Source organism: Bombina bombina, chromosome 9 (genome assembly GCF_027579735.1).
Source record: "Bombina bombina isolate aBomBom1 chromosome 9, aBomBom1.pri, whole genome shotgun sequence".
NCBI lineage: Eukaryota > Metazoa > Chordata > Amphibia > Anura > Bombinatoridae > Bombina > Bombina bombina.
Genome location: NC_069507.1, coordinates 269,553,683 through 269,575,854, shown reverse-complemented (window position 1 = coordinate 269,575,854; position 22,172 = coordinate 269,553,683). Strand labels below are relative to the sequence as shown.

The 22,172-nt window shown below is 42.4% G+C and overlaps 1 protein-coding gene across 1 annotated transcript in view; it reads left to right on the top strand.

Annotated features, from left to right (window-relative positions):
• Nucleotides 1-22,172, top strand: part of LOC128640579 (ovostatin-like) — a 257,493-nt gene that overhangs the window by 7,156 nt on the left and 228,165 nt on the right. Inside the window, exons 3-7 of the mRNA XM_053693050.1 lie at nucleotides 9,800-9,956; nucleotides 10,350-10,402; nucleotides 11,663-11,683; nucleotides 12,629-12,797; nucleotides 21,569-22,008. Of these exons, the coding sequence (XP_053549025.1) occupies nucleotides 9,800-9,956; nucleotides 10,350-10,402; nucleotides 11,663-11,683; nucleotides 12,629-12,797; nucleotides 21,569-22,008 (840 nt within the window). The remainder of the gene's footprint in view (nucleotides 1-9,799; nucleotides 9,957-10,349; nucleotides 10,403-11,662; nucleotides 11,684-12,628; nucleotides 12,798-21,568; nucleotides 22,009-22,172) is intronic.

Sequence of the window (22,172 nt, the reverse complement as noted above, 5' to 3'; positions counted from 1 at the left end):
AGCCAGTGAGCACTAATACAGCTGTATGAGATGTGCCTGTCAGTCAGTGAGCACTAACACAGCTGTATGAGATGTGTCTGTCAGCCAGTGAGCACTAATACAGCTTTTTGAGATGTGCCTGTCAGCCAGTGATCACTAATACAGCTGTATGAGATGTGCCTGTCAGCCAGTGAGCACTAATACAGCTGTATGAGATTTGCCTGTCAGTCAGTGAGCACTAATACAGCTGTATGAGATGTGCCTGTCAGCCAGTGAGCACTAATACAGCTGTATGAGGTGTGTCTGTCAGTCAGTGAGCACTAATACAGCTGTATGAGATGTGCCTGTCAGTCAGTGAGAACTAATACAGATGTATGAGGTGTGCCTGTAAGCCAGTGAGCACTAATACAGCTGTATGAGGTGTGTCTGTCAGCCAGTGAGCACTAATACAGCTGTATGAGATGTGTCTGTCAGTCAGTGACCACTAATAAATCTGTATATGTGTCTGTCAGTCAGTGAGCACTAATACAGCTGTATGAGATGAGTCTGTCAGCCAGTGAGCACTAATACAGCTGTATGAGATGTGTCTGTCAGTCAGTGAGCGCTAATACAGCTGTATGAGATGTGTCTGTCAGTCAGTGAGCGTTAATACAGCTGTATGAGATGTGCCTGTCAGTCAGTGAGCGCTAATACAGCTGTATGAGATGTGTCTGTCAGTCAGTGAGCGTTAATACAGCTGTATGAGATGTGCCTGTCAGTCAGTGAGCACTAATACAGCTGTATGAGATGTGCCTGTCAGCTAGTGAGCACTAATACAGCTGTATGAGGTGTGTCTAACAGTCAGTGAGCACTAATACAGCTGTATGGGATGTGCCTGTCAGCCAGTGAGCACTAATACAGCTGTATGAGATGTGCCTGTAAGCCAATGAGCACTAATACAGCTGTATGAGATGTGCCTGTCAGCCAGTGAGCACTAATACAGCTGTATGAGATGTGCCTGTCAGTCAGTGAGCACTAACACAGCTGTATGAGATGTGTCTGTCAGCCAGTGAGCACTAATACAGCTTTTTGAGATGTGCCTGTCAGCCAGTGATCACTAATACAGCTGTATGAGATGTGCCTGTCAGCCAGTGAGCACTAATACAGCTGTATGAGATTTGCCTGTCAGTCAGTGAGCACTAATACAGCTGTATGAGATGTGCCTGTCAGCCAGTGAGCACTAATACAGCTGTATGAGGTGTGTCTGTCAGTCAGTGAGCACTAATACAGCTGTATGAGATGTGCCTGTCAGTCAGTGAGAACTAATACAGATGTATGAGGTGTGCCTGTAAGCCAGTGAGCACTAATACAGCTGTATGAGTTGTGTCTGTCAGCCAGTGAGCACTAATACAGCTGTATGAGATGTGTCTGTCAGTCAGTGACCACTAATAAATCTGTATATGTGTCTGTCAGTCAGTGAGCACTAATACAGCTGTATGAGATGAGTCTGTCAGCCAGTGAGCACTAATACAGCTGTATGAGATGTGTCTGTCAGTCAGTGAGCGCTAATACAGCTGTATGAGATGTGTCTGTCAGTCAGTGAGCGTTAATACAGCTGTATGAGATGTGCCTGTCAGTCAGTGAGCACTAATACAGCTGTATGAGATGTGCCTGTCAGCTAGTGAGCACTAATACAGCTGTATGAGGTGTGTCTAACAGTCAGTGAGCACTAATACAGCTGTATGGGATGTGCCTGTCAGCCAGTGAGCACTAATACAGCTGTATGAGATGTGCCTGTAAGCCAATGAGCACTAATACAGCTGTATGAGATGTGCCTGTCAGCCAGTGAGCACTAATACAGCTGTATGAGATGTGCCTGTCAGTCAGTGAGCACTAACACAGCTGTATGAGATGTGTCTGTCAGCCAGTGAGCACTAATACAGCTTTTTGAGATGTGACTGTCAGTCAGTGATCACTAATACAGCTGTATGAGATGTGCCTGTCAGCCAGTGATCACTAATACAGCTGTATGAGATGTGCCTGTCAGCCAGTGATCACTAATACAGCTGTATGAGATGTGCCTGTCAGCCAGTGAGCACTAATACAGCTGTATGAGATTTGCCTGTCAGTCAGTGATCACTAATACAGCTGTATGAGATGTGCCTGTCAGCCAGTGAGCACTAATACAGCTGTATGAGGTGTGTCTGTCAGTCAGTGAGCACTAATACAGCTGTATGAGATGTGCCTGTCAGTCAGTGAGAACTAATACAGATGTATGAGGTGTGCCTGTAAGCCAGTGAGCACTAATACAGCTGTATGAGGTGTGTCTGTCAGCCAGTGAGCACTATTACAGCTGTATGAGATGTGCCTGTCAGTCAGTGAGCACTAATACAGCTGCATGAGATGTGTCTGTCAGTCAGTGAGCACTAATACAGCTATATGAGATGTGCCTGTCAGTCAGTGAGCACTAATACAGCTGTATGAGATGTGCCTGTAAGCCAGTGAGCACTAATACAGCTGTATGAGGTGTGTCTGTCAGCCAGTGAGCACTATTACAGCTGTATGACATGTGACTGTCAGCCAGTGAGCACTTTTACAGCTGTATGAGATGTGCCTGTCAGCCAGTGAGCCCTAATACAGCTGTATGAGGTGTTCCTGTCAGTCAGTGAGCACTAATACAGCTGTATGAGATGAGCCTGTCAGCCAGTGATCACTAATACAGCTTTATGAGATGTGCCTGTCAGCCAGTGAGCACTAACACAGCTGTATGAGATGTGCCTGTCAGCCAGTGAGCACTAATACAGCTTTTTGAGATGTGCCTGTCAGCCAGTGATCACTAATACAGCTGTATGAGATGTGCCTGTCAGCCAGTGAGCACTAATACAGCTGTATGAGATGTGCCTGTCAGTCAGTGAGCACTAATACAGCTGTATGAGGTGTGTCTGTCAGTCAGTGAGCATTAATACAGCTGTATGAGATGTGCCTGTCAGTCAGTGAGCACTAATACAGCTTTATGAGATGTGACTGTCAGCCAGTGAGCACTAATACAGCTGTATGAGATGTGCCTGTCAGCCAGTGAGCACTAATACAGCTTTTTGAGATGTGCCTGTCAGCCAGTGAGCACTAATACAGCTTTTTGAGATGTGACTGTCAGTCAGTGAGCACTAATACAGCTGTATGAGATGTGCCTGTCAGCCAGTGAGCACTAATACAGCTGTATGAGATGTGTCTGTCAATCAGTGAGCACTAATACTGCTGTATGAGATGTGCCTGACAGTCAGTGAGCACTAATACAGCTGTATGAGATGTGCCTGTCAGCCAGTGAGTATTAATACAGCTGTATGAGATGTGCCTGTCAGTCAGTGAGCACTAATACAGCTGTATGAGATGTGTCTGTCAGTCAGTGAGCACTAATACAGCTTTTTGAGATGTGCCTGTCAGCCAGTGATCACTAATACAGCTGTATGATATGTGCCTGTCAGCCAGTGAGCACTAATACAGCTGTATGAGATGTGTCTGTCAGTCAGTGACCACTAATACATCTGTATATGTGTTTGTCAGTCAGTGAGCACTAATACAGCTGTATGAGATGTGTCTGTCAGTCAGTGAGCGCTAATACAGCTGTATGAGATGTGTCTGTCAGTCAGTGAGCACTAATACAGCTGTATGAGGTGTGCCTGTCAGCCAGTGAGCACTAATACAGCTGTATGAGATGTGTCTGTCAGTCAGTGAGCACTAATACAGCTGTATGAGATGTGTCTGTCAGCCAGTGAGCACTAATACAGCAGTATGAATTGTGTCTGTCAGTCAGTGAGCACTAATACAGCTGTATGAGATGTGCTAGTCAGCCAGTGAGCACTAATACAGCTGTATGAGATGTGCCTGTCAGCCAGTGAGCACTAATACAGCTGTATGAGGTGTGTCTGTCAGCCAGTGAGCACTAATACAGCTTTTTGAGATGTGCCTGTCAGCCAGTGACCACTAATACAGCTGTATGAGATGTGCCTGTCAGCCAGTGACCACTAATACAGTTGTATGATATGTGTCTGTCAGTCAGTGAGCACTAATACAGCTGTATGAGATGTGTCTGTTATCCAATGAGCACTAATACAGCTGTATGAGATGTGTCTGTCAGCCAGTGAGCACTAATACAGCTTTTTGAGATGTGCCTGTCAGCCAGTGACCACTAATACAGCTGTATGAGATGTGCCTGTCAGCCAGTGAGCACTAATACAGCTTTTTGAGATGTGCCTGTCAGCCAGTGATCACTAATACAGCTGTATGAGGTGTGTCTGTCAGCCAGTGAGCACTAATACAGCTTTTTGAGATGTGCCTGTCAGCCAGTGATCACTAATACAGCTGTATGAGATGTGTCTGTCAGCCAGTGAGCACTAATACAGCTTTTTGAGATGTGCCTGTCAGCCAGTGATCACTAATACAGCTGTATGAGGTGTGTCTGTCAGCCAGTGAGCACTAATACAGCTTTTTGAGATGTGCCTGTCAGCCAGTGACCACTAATACAGCTGTATGAGATGTGCCTGTCAGCCAGTGACCACTAATACAGTTGTATGATATGTGTCTGTCAGTCAGTGAGCACTAATACAGCTGTATGAGATGTGTCTGTTATCCAATGAGCACTAATACAGCTGTATGAGATGTGTCTGTCAGTCAGTGAGCACTAATACAGCTGTATGAGATGTGTCTGTTATCCAATGAGCACTAATACAGCTGTATGAGATGTGTCTGTCAGCCAGTGAGCACTAATACAGCTGTATGAGGTGTGTCTGTCAGCCAGTGAGCACTAATACAGCTGTATGAGGTGTGTCTTTCAGCCAGTGAGCACTAATGAAGCTGTATGAGATGTGTCTGTCAGCCAGTGAGCACTAATACAGCTGTATGAGATGTGTCTGTCAGCCAGTGAGCACTAATACAGCTGTATGAGATGTGTCTGTCAGTCAGTGAGCGCTAATACAGCTGTATGAGATGTGTCTGTCAGTCAGTGAGCACTAATACAGCTGTATGAGATGTGTCTGTCAGCCAGTGAGCACTAATACAGCTGTATGAGATGTGTCTGTCAGTCAGTGACCACTAATAAATCTGTATATGTGTCTGTCAGTCAGTGAGCACTAATACAGCTGTATGAGACGAGTCTGTCAGCCAGTGAGCACTAATACAGCTGTATGAGATGTGTCTGTCAGTCAGTGAGCGCTAATACAGCTGTATGAGATGTGTCTGTCAGTCAGTGAGCGTTAATACAGCTGTATGAGATGTGCCTGTCAGTCAGTGAGCACTAATACAGCTGTATGAGATGTGTCTGTCAGCCAGTGAGCACTAATACAGCTGTATGAGATGTGTCTGTCAGTCAGTGACCACTAATAAATCTGTATATGTGTCTGTCAGTCAGTGAGCACTAATACAGCTGTATGAGATGAGTCTGTCAGCCAGTGAGCACTAATACAGCTGTATGAGATGTGTCTGTCAGTCAGTGAGCGCTAATACAGCTGTATGAGATGTGTCTGTCAGTCAGTGAGCGTTAATACAGCTGTATGAGATGTGCCTGTCAGTCAGTGAGCACTAATACAGCTGTATGAGATGTGTCTGTCAGCCAGTGAGCACTAATACAGCTGTATGAGATGTGCCTGTCAGCCAGTGAGCACTAATACAGCTGTATGAGATTTGCCTGTCAGTCAGTGAGCACTAATACAGCTGTATGAGATGTGCCTGTCAGCCAGTGAGCACTAATACAGCTGTATGAGGTGTGTCTGTCAGTCAGTGAGCACTAATACAGCTGTATGAGATGTGCCTGTCAGTCAGTGAGAACTAATACAGATGTATGAGGTGTGCCTGTAAGCCAGTGAGCACTAATACAGCTGTATGAGGTGTGTCTGTCAGCCAGTGAGCACTAATACAGCTGTATGAGATGTGTCTGTCAGTCAGTGACCACTAATAAATCTGTATATGTGTCTGTCAGTCAGTGAGCACTAATACAGCTGTATGAGATGAGTCTGTCAGCCAGTGAGCACTAATACAGCTGTATGAGGTGTGTCTGTCAGCCAGTGAGCACTAATACAGCTGTATGAGATGTGTCTGTCAGTCAGTGAGCGCTAATACAGCTGTATGAGATGTGTCTGTCAGTCAGTGAGCGTTAATACAGCTGTATGAGATGTGCCTGTCAGTCAGTGAGCACTAATACAGCTGTATGAGATGTGCCTGTCAGCTAGTGAGCACTAATACAGCTGTATGAGGTGTGTCTAACAGTCAGTGAGCACTAATACAGCTGTATGGGATGTGCCTGTCAGCCAGTGAGCACTAATACAGCTGTATGAGATGTGCCTGTAAGCCAATGAGCACTAATACAGCTGTATGAGATGTGCCTGTCAGCCAGTGAGCACTAATACAGCTGTATGAGATGTGCCTGTCAGTCAGTGAGCACTAACACAGCTGTATGAGATGTGTCTGTCAGCCAGTGAGCACTAATACAGCTTTTTGAGATGTGACTGTCAGTCAGTGATCACTAATACAGCTGTATGAGATGTGCCTGTCAGCCAGTGATCACTAATACAGCTGTATGAGATGTGCCTGTCAGCCAGTGATCACTAATACAGCTGTATGAGATGTGCCTGTCAGCCAGTGAGCACTAATACAGCTGTATGAGATTTGCCTGTCAGTCAGTGAGCACTAATACAGCTGTATGAGATGTGCCTGTCAGCCAGTGAGCACTAATACAGCTGTATGAGGTGTGTCTGTCAGTCAGTGAGCACTAATACAGCTGTATGAGATGTGCCTGTCAGTCAGTGAGAACTAATACAGATGTATGAGGTGTGCCTGTAAGCCAGTGAGCACTAATACAGCTGTATGAGGTGTGTCTGTCAGCCAGTGAGCACTATTACAGCTGTATGAGATGTGCCTGTCAGACAGTGAGCACTAATACAGCTGCATGAGATGTGTCTGTCAGTCAGTGAGCACTAATACAGCTATATGAGATGTGCCTGTCAGTCAGTGAGCACTAATACAGCTGTATGAGATGTGCCTGTAAGCCAGTGAGCACTAATACAGCTGTATGAGGTGTGTCTGTCAGCCAGTGAGCACTATTACAGCTGTATGAGATGTGACTGTCAGCCAATGAGCACTTTTACAGCTGTATGAGATGTGCCTGTCAGCCAGTGAGCCCTAATACAGCTGTATGAGGTGTTCCTGTCAGTCAGTGAGCACTAATACAGCTGTATGAGATGAGCCTGTCAGCCAGTGATCACTAATACAGCTTTATGAGATGTGCCTGTCAGCCAGTGAGCACTAACACAGCTGTATGAGATGTGCCTGTCAGCCAGTGAGCACTAATACAGCTTTTTGAGATGTGCCTGTCAGCCAGTGATCACTAATACAGCTGTATGAGATGTGCCTGTCAGCCAGTGAGCACTAATACAGCTGTATGAGATGTGCCTGTCAGTCAGTGAGCACTAATACAGCTGTATGAGGTGTGTCTGTCAGTCAGTGAGCATTAATACAGCTGTATGAGATGTGCCTGTCAGTCAGTGAGCACTAATACAGCTTTATGAGATGTGCCTGTCAGCCAGTGAGCACTAATACAGCTGTATGAGATGTGCCTGTCAGCCAGTGAGCACTAATACAGCTTTTTGAGATGTGCCTGTCAGCCAGTGAGCACTAATACAGCTTTTTGAGATGTGACTGTCAGTCAGTGAGCACTAATACAGCTGTATGAGATGTGCCTGTCAGCCAGTGAGCACTAATACAGCTGTATGAGATGTGTCTGTCAATCAGTGAGCACTAATACTGCTGTATGAGATGTGCCTGACAGTCAGTGAGCACTAATACAGCTGTATGAGATGTGCCTGTCAGCCAGTGAGTATTAATACAGCTGTATGAGATGTGCCTGTCAGTCAGTGAGCACTAATACAGCTGTATGAGATGTGTCTGTCAGTCAGTGAGCACTAATACAGCTTTTTGAGATGTGCCTGTCAGCCAGTGATCACTAATACAGCTGTATGATATGTGCCTGTCAGCCAGTGAGCACTAATACAGCTGTATGAGATGTGTCTGTCAGTCAGTGACCACTAATACATCTGTATATGTGTTTGTCAGTCAGTGAGCACTAATACAGCTGTATGAGATGTGTCTGTCAGTCAGTGAACGCTAATACAGCTGTATGAGATGTGTCTGTCAGTCAGTGAGCACTAATACAGCTGTATGAGGTGTGCCTGTCAGCCAGTGAGCACTAATACAGCTGTATGAGATGTGTCTGTCAGCCAGTGAGCACTAATACAGCTGTATGAGATGTGTCTGTCAGTCAGTGAGCACTAATACAGCTGTATGAGATGTGTCTGTCAGCCAGTGAGCACTAATACAGCAGTATGAATTGTGTCTGTCAGTCAGTGAGCACTAATACAGCTGTATGAGATGTGCTAGTCAGCCAGTGAGCACTAATACAGCTGTATGAGATGTGCCTGTCAGCCAGTGAGCACTAATACAGCTGTATGAGGTGTGTCTGTCAGCCAGTGAGCACTAATACAGCTTTTTGAGATGTGCCTGTCAGCCAGTGACCACTAATACAGCTGTATGAGATGTGCCTGTCAGCCAGTGACCACTAATACAGTTGTATGATATGTGTCTGTCAGTCAGTGAGCACTAATACAGCTGTATGAGATGTGTCTCTTATCCAATGAGCACTAATACAGCTGTATGAGATGTGCCTGTCAGCCAGTGAGCACTAATACAGCTGTATGAGGTGTGTCTGTCAGCCAGTGAGCACTAATACAGCTGTATGAGGTGTGTCTTTCAGCCAGTGAGCACTAATGAAGCTGTATGAGATGTGTCTGTCAGCCAGTGAGCACTAATACAGCTGTATGAGATGTGTCTGTCAGCCAGTGAGCACTAATACAGCTGTATGAGATGTGTCTGTCAGTCAGTGAGCGCTAATACAGCTGTATGAGATGTGTCTGTCAGTCAGTGAGCACTAATACAGCTGTATGAGATGTGTCTGTCAGCCAGTGAGCACTAATACAGCAGTATGATGTGTGTCTGTCAGTCAGTGAGCACTAATACAGCTGTATGAGGTGTGTCTGTCAGTCAGTGGGCACTAATACAGCTGTATGAGATTTGCCTGTCAGTTAGTGAGCACTAATACAGCTGTATGAGATTTGTCTGTCAGTCAGTGAGCACTAATACAGCTGTATTAGATGTGCCTGTCAGTCAGTGAGCACTAATACAGCTGTATGAGATGTGCCTGTCAGTTAGTGAGCACTAATACAGCTGTATGAGATGTGTCTGTCAGCCAGTGAGCACTAATACAGCAGTATGATGTGTGTCTGTCAGTCAGTGAGCATTAATACAGCTGTATGAGGTGTGTCTGTCAGTCAGTGGGCACTAATACAGCTGTATGAGATTTGCCTGTCAGTTAGTGAGCACTAATACAGCTGTTTAAGATTTGTCTGTCAGTCAGTGAGCACTAATACAGCTGTATGAGATGTGCCTGTCAATCAGTGAGCACTAATACAAATGTATGAGGTGTGCCTGTCAAGTAGTGAGGGCTAATATAGCTGTATGTTATGTGCCTGTCAGCCAACAAGCTCTATTACATCTTTCTAAGTTGTGTCCAATCATTGCTAATACACCTGTATGAGTTGTGGCCAATCATTGCTAATACACCTGTATGAGTTGTGGCCAATCATTGCTAATACAGCGGTATGAATTGTGGCCAATCATTGCTAATACAGCTGTATGAGTTGTGGCCAATCATTGCTAATACAGCTGTATGAGTTGTGGCCAATTATTGCTTATACAGCTGTATGAGGGTTCTAATGAGAGTTCTCTGCCTCTCACCCAGGTACCATCTGTGGAACAGTCTGTACCTGTATTTGTGCTCTTGTCTGCAAAAGGAAACAACAGCAATGTCCTGGAGCGCAAATCAGTGGTGATAGATTCTTTGGAGAATATCTACAAGATCCAGATGGACAAACCCATTTATAGACCTGGACATAAAGGTGAAAGATGCATTATATTTGCATAATTGTATTTAACATGATCTGTTTCCTGGTTTTTGCTCATTCCTTGATTTAACCACATATTGAAATAAATATCACTTTACTCTTTAATAACTGCTTTTTCACAACACTATCTTATTGTGTTAAGCAGGTTTGCATGTTTGTAGCTAATAATGGTTGATCATAATCCTTAAGGCTATCTAATGATTCATCTACAAAATTCACCTTTCATATCTGTGTATTTGTGTAGATTACTCATTTGATAAGCGTTCTAAATTATTGTTATCTACCCAAATGTGCTTTATTGTATGAGTGACATAAGATTAGTGAGGGATTTGGATAGTTACAAATGAAGCTTCACGTTTGTCATAATATCTTGTTTTTTATCCCCAGTGCGATTTCGTTTAATATCACTGAATTCACAGCTTCAACCAATAAAAACAATAGTAAGTACCTCTGTCCCACTCCCAGTGACCTTAAATCTCAACACGAGGATCAGGAGTTCTCATTCCTTAGCACTGACAAATAATGGATTTGCAGTTTCCAGTCCCCACATGATAGGTCAGACGTTTTCTGGCAACTTAAGAGTGTGAGTAGTATTGGGTTCTCACTGTTAGGGCTGAGTGGTCCTATATATTTAGACTTGATCTTCTATCCTATGGACCTGGAAACTTCTTTTTTGGGGGTTTAGCAGTGGTCCTATTAATGCTGGATCTCTCTGCTCCTGTATCCTTGGGACTATGAGTAAGTACAGTGAATACATTTTAAAGTCTTTGGTACATAACACTGTTATCACTGGCACTACATCATCAAGGATGAGACCACTTATTTTACACCTAGAAATTGCATGCCTTGGTTCAGACGACTGGGTTTGGTGATTACACACAGGTGGCATGAGGGAAACTAGAAGCTAATGGTTGTTCTTATTGATTCATGAGTTCCATGGGTGATGTGAATGATATAGTGTCTCTGTGCTTAGAGTGAGTGCTCATTGGTCCATATGGTTGGGGTAAGTGATCCATATTTATCCCAACTCTTATGGCCGAGGTGCTTGATTCATGTTCCATATGGATGGTTATGGTGAGTAATTAATCAATTGTACTTAAAGTTGGTATGGGAGATTCATGGTCCAAATGGTCGTGTTGTATTCCATGGACCGTAAGGCTGGATTGCATGATTCATGGTTTCTATGCATGGATTTGAGTTATCAATGGTCCCTATAGATGTGATGAATGTTTCATAGCCATTATGGCTGTGGTGAGTGATCTGTAGTTCCCATAACTCTGGTGACCGATCAATGGTCAGTATGCCTGGGGTGAGTGATCCATGGTTCTTACGTATGGCTTGTGTGAACAATCCATGGTCCTTGCGTATGGCTGTGGGGAGTCTTACATGTTCTCTATGGATGGATGGAGTGAGTGATCCAGGGTCCTTATAACTCTGGTTAGGGATCCATGGTCAGTATACCTTGTTTGGATGACCCATGGTCGTTATGGCAGGGGTGAGTAATCCATAGTCCCTGTGGCACATGCTGTAGTGGTCAGAACCACAAAGCTTAATTTGCATCACATGGTCAGAAGGAGCTTGTCACTGGTTATCCTAGGTAAGATTTATACATCTAAATAACAGTTGTAGAATATGAAGATACCCGTATGAAGCAGGGATGAACTACTTCATTTATTTAACATTTGTTTTTTCTTTTACAGTACCCTGTGACCTATCTGAAGGTAAGAAATGGTCCTCACCTATAAATATGACCAAATGTGAGCCTGATATGAGGAGGATACAAATGCATGTCTACACCAAGTTGAACACAAAATAATGTTAGGGTTATAAAGGTACTTGTCAGGACTTTATCTTTCACCACCTATCCCACCTTTATTCTTTGCAATTCTCATCAGGGCCGGACTGGGAATAAAAAGCAGCCCTGGAAAATGTGGAGACCAGCCCTATTTTCCGTTGACTCAGTATAATGTGCACACCCCATTTTTCTCAAAGGAGATTACTGGGATACTCCTTCCCCCAATATTTTGTTTCAGAATTATATTATATTAGTTTGTAATATAAAAAGTGCCAGATTGTTGTTATATGCACTCTAAAGCCCAATTGCATCCATTAATCACCCCTTTAAATTGTAGCTTTCCAGCCTCAGCTGCTGCAGCCTACCGGGAAATTTCCTGGTATCCTGGTAGGCCAATCCGGCCTTGATTCTCATTCTCCCCCATTCCCCCCTCTCCTTGCTCCCTACATCCAGCACTTGCACATAAATGAGGCTCTACCTGGCATATTAAGGGCAGTTGGCACCTCTGAGGCTTGTGGGTATTACAGTAATGAATGTGGTTGCATAGCACTTAAAACCAATAATTATCTACACCTTTATGCTCTTGTGCTTTTGGAACATAAACTTTGAGTTTAGCAATTAATAGAAGACAGAAGTAGAATTTATACATATTAGTGAGACAAGTATCAGAACTCTCAATGGTATCATGACTTAGTTCCTCTGTATCACCTTTCAGTTACCAGTCTGCTATCTCCCATATATTTTCTGGATACTCAGTTCCATACTAAGTCATGTTGTGGATCAGCCTATCATTCTAGCATTATTATTATAGCAAGATAGTTGTGTGTAAAATGTATAGACATTTCCTTCAGTTGTGACTTTGCACCACCAGGACCCCTCAGGAAGCCGTGTTGCACAATGGCTAAACCAGGAGTCAGATCGTGGGATTTTGTCTTTTGAATTCCAGCTGATTCGTGATGCTCTTCCGGGTTCCTACTCTATCACAGCGGAGAAACAGTCTGGAAATCCGTTATACCAGTATTTTACAGTGGAGGAATACGGTACGCCTTAATAATGCCAGAAACCTATGTAAATGTATAGTATTGTATCAGACCTGAAGATGTATCACAGGGAAGTTACTATTACCAAGTAAATTATACAGTTTAATATTTAAACTGTTAGATCTACATCTTAATCAAACAATAAGGGCCAGATTATTAGTGGAACAGTATTTAACGCTCCCGCTTTAAATCCACTAAAAGTAAGCTTTTTGCACGTCGGGTAGCGCTCGTATTACAGGTTGAAAGTAAAATGTTTTCACTCACAAGATAGCCCGATACATGCAAAAATCCGGATTTAGAATATCGCAACCGTGTTAACCTATTTCCCCATAGAAGTCAATGGAGCAAAAAAAACACCCTACTCGCGAGCAAACCCGATCAAATATTCTCAATATGAATATTTCACATTCCAATGTTCTTCACATAGAAGAATATGTTCTAATTATTCATAAATAAATATATACAGTATATAGGTATATATACAGTGTGTGTGTGTGTGTGTATATATATAAATAAATATATATATATATATATATATATATATATATATATATATATATATATATATATATATAAATATTTATATTCATACACTAGTGGAAAAGCCTGCCCAGACGGAACCACCCTGTCATTTTCAGAATCCACCTGGATGCAGCTTACACTGCATCCAGGTGGATTCCGAAAAAGGCAGGGTGGTGAAAGAATCCATCCAGGTGGATTCCTTCACCACCCCTTTTGCTCTCTCCCCCCTTTTGCTCTCTCCCCCCTCTCTTTTGCTCTCTCTCTCTCCCCCTCTCTTTTGCTCTCTCTCTCCCCCTCTCTTTTGCTCTCTCTCTCCCCCTCTCTTTTGCTCTCTCTCTCCCCCTCTCTTTTGCGCTCTCTCCCCCCTCTCTTTTGTGCTCTCTCTCCCACTCTCTTTTGCGCTCTCTCTCCCCCTCTCTTTTGCGCTCTCTCTCCCCCTCTCTTTTGTGCTCTCTCTCCCCCTCTCTTTTGCTCTCTCTCCACCTCTCTTTTGCTCTCTCTCTCCACCTCTCTTTTGCTCTCTCTCTCCACCTCTCTTTTGCTCTCTCTCCACCTCTCTTTTGCTCTCTCTCTCCCCCTTCTCTTTTGCTCTCTCTCTCCCCCTTCTCTTTTGCTCTCTCTCTCCCCCTTCTCTTTTGCTCTCTCTCTCCCCCTCTTTTGCTCTCTCTCTTCCCTTCTCTTTTGCTCTCTCTCTTCCCTTCTCTTTTGCTCTCTCTCTTCCTTTCTCTTTTGCTCTCTCTCTCCCCTTCTCTTTTGCTCTCTCTCTCCCCTTCTCTTTTGCGCTCTCTCTCCCCTTCTCTTTTGCGCTCTCTCTTCCCTTCTCTTTTGCGCTCTCTCTCCCCTTCTCTTTTGCGCTCTCTCTCCCCTTCTCTTTTGCGCTCTCTCTCCCCTTCTCTTTTGCTCTCTCTCTCCCCCTCTCTTTTGCTCTCTCTCTCCCCTCTCTTTTGCTCTCTCTCCCCCCCTCTCTTTTGCTCTCTCTCTCCCCCCCTCTCTTTTGCTCTCTCTCTCCCCCTCTCTTTTGCTCTCTCTCTCTCCCCTCTCTTTTGCTCTCTCTCTCCACCTCTCTTTTGCTCTCTCTCTCCCCCTCTCTTTTGCTCTCTCTCCACCTCTCTTTTGCTCTCTCTCTCCACCTCTCTTTTGCTCTCTCTCTCCCCCTCTCTTTTGCTCTCTCTCTCTCCCTTCTCTTTTGCTCTCTCTCCCCCTTCTCTTTTGCTCTCTCTCTCCCCCTCTTTTGCTCTCTATCTTCCTTTCTCTTTTGCTCTCTCTCTCCCCTTCTCTTTTGCTCTCTCTCTCCCCCTTCTCTTTTGCTCTCTCTCCCCCTTCTCTTTTGCTCTCTCTCTCCCCCTCTTTTGCTCTCTCTCTTCCCTTCTCTTTTGCTCTCTCTCTTCCCTTCTCTTTTGCTCTCTCTCTTCCTTTCTCTTTTGCTCTCTCTCTCCCCTTCTCTTTTGCTCTCTCTCTCCCCTTCTCTTTTGCTCTCTCTCTCCCCCTCTCTTTTGTGCTCTCTCTCCCCCCTCTCTTTTGTGCTCTCTCTCCCCCTCTCTTTTGTGCTCTCTCTCTCCCCCTCTCTTTTGCTCTCTCTCTCCCCCTCTCTTTTGCGCTCTCTCTCCCCCCTCTCTTTTGTGCTCTCTCTCCCCCCTCTCTTTTGTGCTCTCTCTCCCCCCTCTCTTTTGCGCTCTCTCTCCCCCTCTCTTTTGCTCTCTCTCCACCTCTCTTTTGCTCTCTCTCTCCACCTCTCTTTTGCTCTCTCTCTCCACCTCTCTTTTGCTCTCTCTCTCCACCTCTCTTTTGCTCTCTCTCCACCTCTCTTTTGCTCTCTCTCCACCTCTCTTTTGCTCTCTCCCCCTCTCTTTTGCTCTCTCTCTCCCCCTTCTCTTTTGCTCTCTCTCTCCCCCTTCTCTTTTGCTCTCTCTCTCCCCCTATTTTGCTCTCTCTCTTCCCTTCTCTTTTGCTCTCTCTCTTCCCTTCTCTTTTGCTCTCTCTCTTCCTTTCTCTTTTGCTCTCTCTCTCCCCTTCTCTTTTGCTCTCTCTCTCCCCTTCTCTTTTGCGCTCTCTCTCCCCTTCTCTTTTGCGCTCTCTCTTCCCTTCTCTTTTGCGCTCTCTGTCCCCTTCTCTTTTGCGCTCTCTCTCCCCTTCTCTTTTGCGCTCTCTCTCCCCTTCTCTTTTGCTCTCTCTCTCCCCTCTCTTTTGCTCTCTCTCTCCCCTCTCTTTTGCTCTCTCTCTCCCCCTTTCTTTTGCTCTCTCTCTCCCCCCTCTCTTTTGCTCTCTCTCTCTCCCCCTCTCTTTTGCGCTCTCTCTCCCCCTCTCTTTTGTGCTCTCTCTCCCCCCCTCTCTTTTGCGCTCTCTCTCCCCCTCTCTTTTGCGCTCTCTCTCCTCCTCTCTTTTGCGCTCTCTCTCCCCCTCTCTTTTGTGCTCTCTCTCCCCCTCTCTTTTGCTCTCTCTCCACCTCTCTTTTGCTCTCTCTCTCCACCTCTCTTTTGCTCTCTCTCTCCACCTCTCTTTTGCTCTCTCTCCACCTCTCTTTTGCTCTCTCTCCACCTCTCTTTTGCTCTCTCCCCCTCTCTTTTGCTCTCTCTCTCCCCCTTCTCTTTTGCTCTCTCTCTCCCCCTTCTCTTTTGCTCTCTCTCTCCCCCTATTTTGCTCTCTCTCTTCCCTTCTCTTTTGCTCTCTCTCTTCCCTTCTCTTTTGCTCTCTCTCTTCCTTTCTCTTTTGCTCTCTCTCTCCCCTTCTCTTTTGCTCTCTCTCTCCCCTTCTCTTTTGCGCTCTCTCTCCCCTTCTCTTTTGCGCTCTCTCTTCCCTTCTCTTTTGCGCTCTCTGTCCCCTTATCTTTTGCGCTCTCTCTCCCCTTCTCTTTTGCGCTCTCTCTCCCCTTCTCTTTTGCTCTCTCTCTCCCCTCTCTTTTGCTCTCTCTCTCCCCCTTTCTTTTGCTCTCTCTCTCCCCCTTTCTTTTGCTCTCTCTCTCCCCCTCTCTTTTGCTCTCTCTCTCTCCCCCTCTCTTTTGCTCTCTCTCTCCCCCTCTATTTTGCTCTCTCTCTCCTCCTCTCTTTTGCTCTCTCTCTCCCCCTCTCTTTTGCTCTCTCTCTCTCCCCTCTCTTTTGCTCTCTCTCTCCCCCTCTCTTTTGCTCTCTCTCTCTCCCCTCTCTTTTGCACTCTCTTTTGCTCACTCTCCCCCTGTCCTTTTTTTTTTTTGTATTAGGGCACTCCCACTGCCTCCCATTCCCTGCTGAGCCGCCCACCCGCCGGCACCAGCAGAAGATCGTTCCAGGCGGTGACAAACACAGTGTTACCGTCTGTAATGATCAGGCATCTGGCTTCATATGGAGGCGGAGCACCGATCGCGCTCCAGCTCCATATGTGGGAGATGCCTGAAGCTTCAGGAGCTCCAGTTCTCAGCCGTTATGTTACTACTGAAAGTTGGAGCTCCTGAAGCTCTCTCGCGCTGAGGTGACTGCGCGCGCATTGAACATTACTTTGAGGATGCGTGCGCAACTTCCGATGGTGATGGACGCGCTACAAACGCGATTATAGTATATATATAGTTTGAAAAGCTAGAAGGCACCCACTAGGTCTTATCCAAAATTTCTAATTTATTGTGACGTTTCGGGGGTTTGAGGACGGTGGAGACCCCAAAACTACACAAAAATAGAAGTTTTATATATATATATGTGTGTGTGTGTGTATATATATATATATATATATATATATATATGTATGTGTGTGTGTGTGTATATATATATATATATATAAAAGAACACTTTGTAAGTAAGTAGCGCACACATAGACTTTAGCAATATAATTTCAAAAGGTACCTGTATACCACTCACTGTCCGGTAACACGCTGGGGAGCAATTGGCTCAGGGTGTATGGAGATCTGCAGCTGTGGAGACTGAGCCGGTCTGTAGTCAGCGTCTGAGTAAATAGAATATATTCCAATGGATTGTCCCCACTTGTAGCGCAAAAAATCTCTCTCCAAAGAAAAGTAAAACTTCCTTTATTGTAGTAACAAAAGTAAAAACATGACAGCCTACACACGACTGTAATAAAGCACTTAATGTAAAAACACAGTGTCAGTGATCTGAACCACATGCAGACATGTTTCGTGCAGTTGCGCACTTGATCACTGCTTGAAAGCAATCCTGATCACACCTGCTTTATAGCACTTTTCTTAAAGAGACATTTGTAAATGTTAGACACTGTGTGCATGAACTCTCTCTTTACTGCCTATCCTTTGTTGAAGAACATGTTTCAAAAAGTTATTTAATACATTTGCAGAAAATTTTTTCTCTTCTACATGTATATTAATAATAATATGATGTTAACTTTTATATATTAAGAATTTTTTCTCTTCTACATGTATATTAATAATATGATGTTAACTTTTATACATTAAAAATTACCTTATGTCTTTGCCTCATTTCTCATAAGTATATCTTATACCACTAGATAAAATTGCAGTCTTTCAACTGTAGTACTTTGATGTAATTTATATATGACACTATGTGTCATACAAAAAATGTTAAATTTATTTCTAGAGTAAGGTTTAGAGTTTACAATATATGTAAAAATAATTTATTGTTTAAGACTTATATGATGGCCATATATTATTTCTCCCCTTTTCCTTATCTAAAAGAAAAGCTGTTGTGTATATATTAATTCACAAAAAGATCCAGGTCTCTACGCATATTGAGACCTAATGGATTACATGTTTTTAATGTGAAAATCCAGAAGACTTCACGTTTGTTAAGTTTATCTTCTCTGTCTCCTCCTCGTTTCCATAGAGGAACATGATCTATACCTTGAATTTTTAATAAAGACACATCTGAATTATGTTGACTTTTAAAATGTCTCGACACTGGTGTGTCGGTGTCATCATCCTCTATTGATCTGAGGTGCTGAAGAAACCTATCTTTAATGCTACGCTTGGTTTTACCTACATAGTTAATTTTACAGAGATCACACGTAAGTAAATATACTACATGTGTAGTTGAACAATTTATGTAATACTTAATTTTATAGTCTTGCTGGGTAGCAGATGAAGAAAAAGTATCGCCCTCAATGACATGGTTACAAGTTTTACATATATTTCTCCTGCATCTAAAGAATCCCTTTCTCTCTTTTAGCCAGCATTTATTGTGTTTTATTGGAAGATTAGATGGAGAGAGGTAGTTTGAAAGTGTTTTTCCTCTTTTGGGTATAATATCTACACCCTCTTCCATTATAATTTTTAGTACTGGATCTGAATATAACACAGGTACAGTATCTTTAATGATTTTGCTGATGTTTTTAAAATCAGTACTATAGGTAGTTATAAACCTGGGTTTCTCAGTGTCCCTTTTTTTTGCATCTTTCCTTTTATATTTTAGTAAATCCTCCCTAGTTTTTTGCTGAACACTTTCTTTTGCTTTAATTAAAGTGCCTTCATTATATCCTCTCTGTTTTAGTCTTTCTTCAATAATTTTACACTGTTTATTATAATCTTCCTCATTAGAGCAATTTCTTTTGGCCCTAATGAATTCACCCTTTGGTATTCCTTGTAGCACATGTCTCGGGTGACATGATTTGTATAAAAGTGTAGTATTGCCTGCTGTTGGCTTTCTGTAAAGTATAGAGACTATTTTTTCATGTTCTACATCTGCTTTTAATGTAAGATCTAGAAAGTCTATTGACTCCGTACTTTCTTCTCCTGTGAATTTCAACCCACATTTGTTATTATTTAAATAAGCACAGAAATCTTTTACTTGATCTGTGTCTCCTTCAAAAATGAAAAGTAAATCGTCTATATATCTGAAAAAATGTATGATTCTCTCTCTATGGGGATTTCTCTCTCCAAAGACGTGGAACAGCTCCCACCAACCCATAAATAGGTTGGCGTATGATGGGGCAAACTTGGCCCCCATCGCCGTTCCACGCCTTTGGAGAAAGAAATCTGATCCAAACATAAAGAAATTATGCGTTAAAAGATATTCAATTGCATTAAGTATAAACATTTTTGTTGCTGATTCATAGTCAGTACACTGGTTCAAGAAAAATTCTATAGCTGTCATGCCTAAGTTGTGATCTATACAAGTATACAAGGATGATACATCCACTACTAGAAATCTGTAATTTTCTTTCCATTTGATATTCTGTAACTTATTAAGCAATGATGTGCTATCCTGTATGTAACTTAGTAAATCTTTAACAAGTGGTTGTAAGAAAGTGTCCACCAGATCTGATAACGGCTCATTTAATGAGTTAATACCTGCAATTATAGGTCGTCCTGGTGGACAGACTAAATCTTTATGTAACTTGGGAAAATAATGAAATATTGGAATTACTGAATTAGTTGGAGTTAGGACTTCTTCTAATGTAGGAGTTATGATATTGTTTAGTTTAGCTATCTTAGTGATTTTAATTAGCTCTTTTCTAAACTCTCTCGTGGGATTACCATCTAGTTTGATATACACTTCTTGATCAGACAGTTGCCTTTTGGCTTCTTTAATGTAGTCTACAGTATTTAAAATGACTACATTTCCTCCTTTATCAGAAGGGCGGATCATTATATCTTTATTTTCTTGAAGAGTTAATAAAGCTGCTTTTTCTTTATTTGTTAAATTAGAGTACCTTCTTTTTTTACTTTTTAGATTCTTTTCATGTAGTATTCTTAACTTACTTTCCACTGTTTTCTGGAAAATATCTAACACCTTAGGTCTGGTGTGTACTGGATAAAAGGTGCTCTTTTTCTTTAAGTGACCAAATTTGATATCTTCTTCCATTATCTTATCTATAGATTCTCTATTGCTATCCTCAGCTAGTTCTTGCAAATCTTTAATAGCACATAAGTCAGGAAATAACAAGACATCAGTAATGGCTGACGTGACACTCTCATTAATATCATTTTTAGTCTCAACTTGTGTCATATGTTCACTTTCTGAAAAAAAATGTTTTTTCAAAGTAAGTTTGCGTACAAACTTGTTAACGTCTAATACTGTTTCAAACAAATTAAACTGAGCTGATGGCACATGGTATTAATATACATGTAGAAGAGAAAAAATTCTTAATATATAAAAGTTAACATCATATTATTATTAATATACATGTAGAAGAGAAAAAATTTTCTGCAAATGTATTAAATAACTTTTTGAAACATGTTCTTCAACAAAGGATAGGCAGTAAAGAGAGAGTTCATGCACACAGTGTCTAACATTTACAAATGTCTCTTTAAGAAAAGTGCTATAAAGCAGGTGTGATCAGGATTGCTTTCAAGCAGTGATCAAGTGCGCAACTGCACGAAACATGTCTGCATGTGGTTCAGATCACTGACACTGTGTTTTTACATTAAGTGCTTTATTACAGTCGTGTGTAGGCTGTCATGTTTTTACTTTTGTTACTACAATAAAGGAAGTTTTACTTTTCTTTGGAGAGAGATTTTTTGCGCTACAAGTGGGGACAATCCATTGGAATATATTCTATTTACTCAGACGCTGACTACAGACCGGCTCAGTCTCCACAGCTGCAGATCTCCATACACCCTGAGCCAATTGCTCCCCAGCGTGTTACCGGACAGTGAGTGGTATACAGGTACCTTTTGAAATTATATTGCTAAAGTCTATGTGTGCGCTACTTACTTACAAAGTGTTCTTTTGCATACTATGTCTGTTGATTTAAGTCTGAGCAGCCACATAAGATCATATGTATTCCTTTCCACTTAAGCACAAAGCTACAAACAGGTGCAATCTGTGGTTAATTAACAGCAACAGTAACAAAGTTGTTTGCACTAGGAAAGCATTATCCAATATACCTGACTTACAAATGAAACTGTGATACACGGTCTAAAGGGGAGATATATAAAAAGGATCAAAAAAGAAAAAGAGATTAGATTTGTACCTAAATATACACTAAGGTGATTGGATTTATCACATACTCTGATCTCTAAATAAACAAAAGTAACAGCCTTTACACACAATAAAGCACTAATTTACACACAAATCATTTGTGTAAGTACTCTATTCTGCCTAAAAATCCTTGAACAAATATGGATAATTCAAGTGAACCAAGTTATGTGTTGGGAGACTTTCAGGATGAAGTATCTGAAACCTACAATCAAATAATACATACTATAGACAGTCTTTTCTTTGAAATGGATTCCTTAAGAAAAAAGGACATTAAATTGGATCTAGATCTCAAATCTTTTTCTATTTACAAGCATGAACACAGAATACCAAGAGGTCTTCGTATAAGAAAATTTCCATCCTTTGTGATTATGGATACAGAATTTATCTCCAAATGGAACAGCATTCTAGATGCATGCTCATTTGCATTAATTGATTTGCTCATGGAGCACAAAAGAAAACAAAAAGCAGAGCTGTTACAGGAGATGAAAGAGGTTCAAAACAAACTTAGAGATTTTCAACATCACAAAGACTTTAAGGAATATGACAAAAAATTTGAAACAACCATGAATACTTTCAGACAAGAAATATGGCAATTTAAGTCAAGAAAAATAACAAGAGACAAAAAAGATTACGATCAGAAACAAGTTTACAGATGGACACAGGAAGAATATCCTAGGAGATTTCAGAGAAGGCAACAGAGAAGAATACATAAAGGAGGAAAAACTGTGACATTCTCAGACACAGAATACGAATTTGACTCATCTGATAATGATTTGCAGACTGAGGAAGAAACACCAGCAGTATTTCAAGAACTGGAGGTACAAGCTACAACATCAGGATCTCATAAGGAGTCAAAAAACGAGGACCCCCAGACTTTCCCAAGAAAAACAAAAAAACCCATAGAGGAAGTAGGGGCAAGGGCAGCAAGCGGAAACAGATACAACAAACAACATCAGAGGAAAGGACAACAGAAGAAATACAT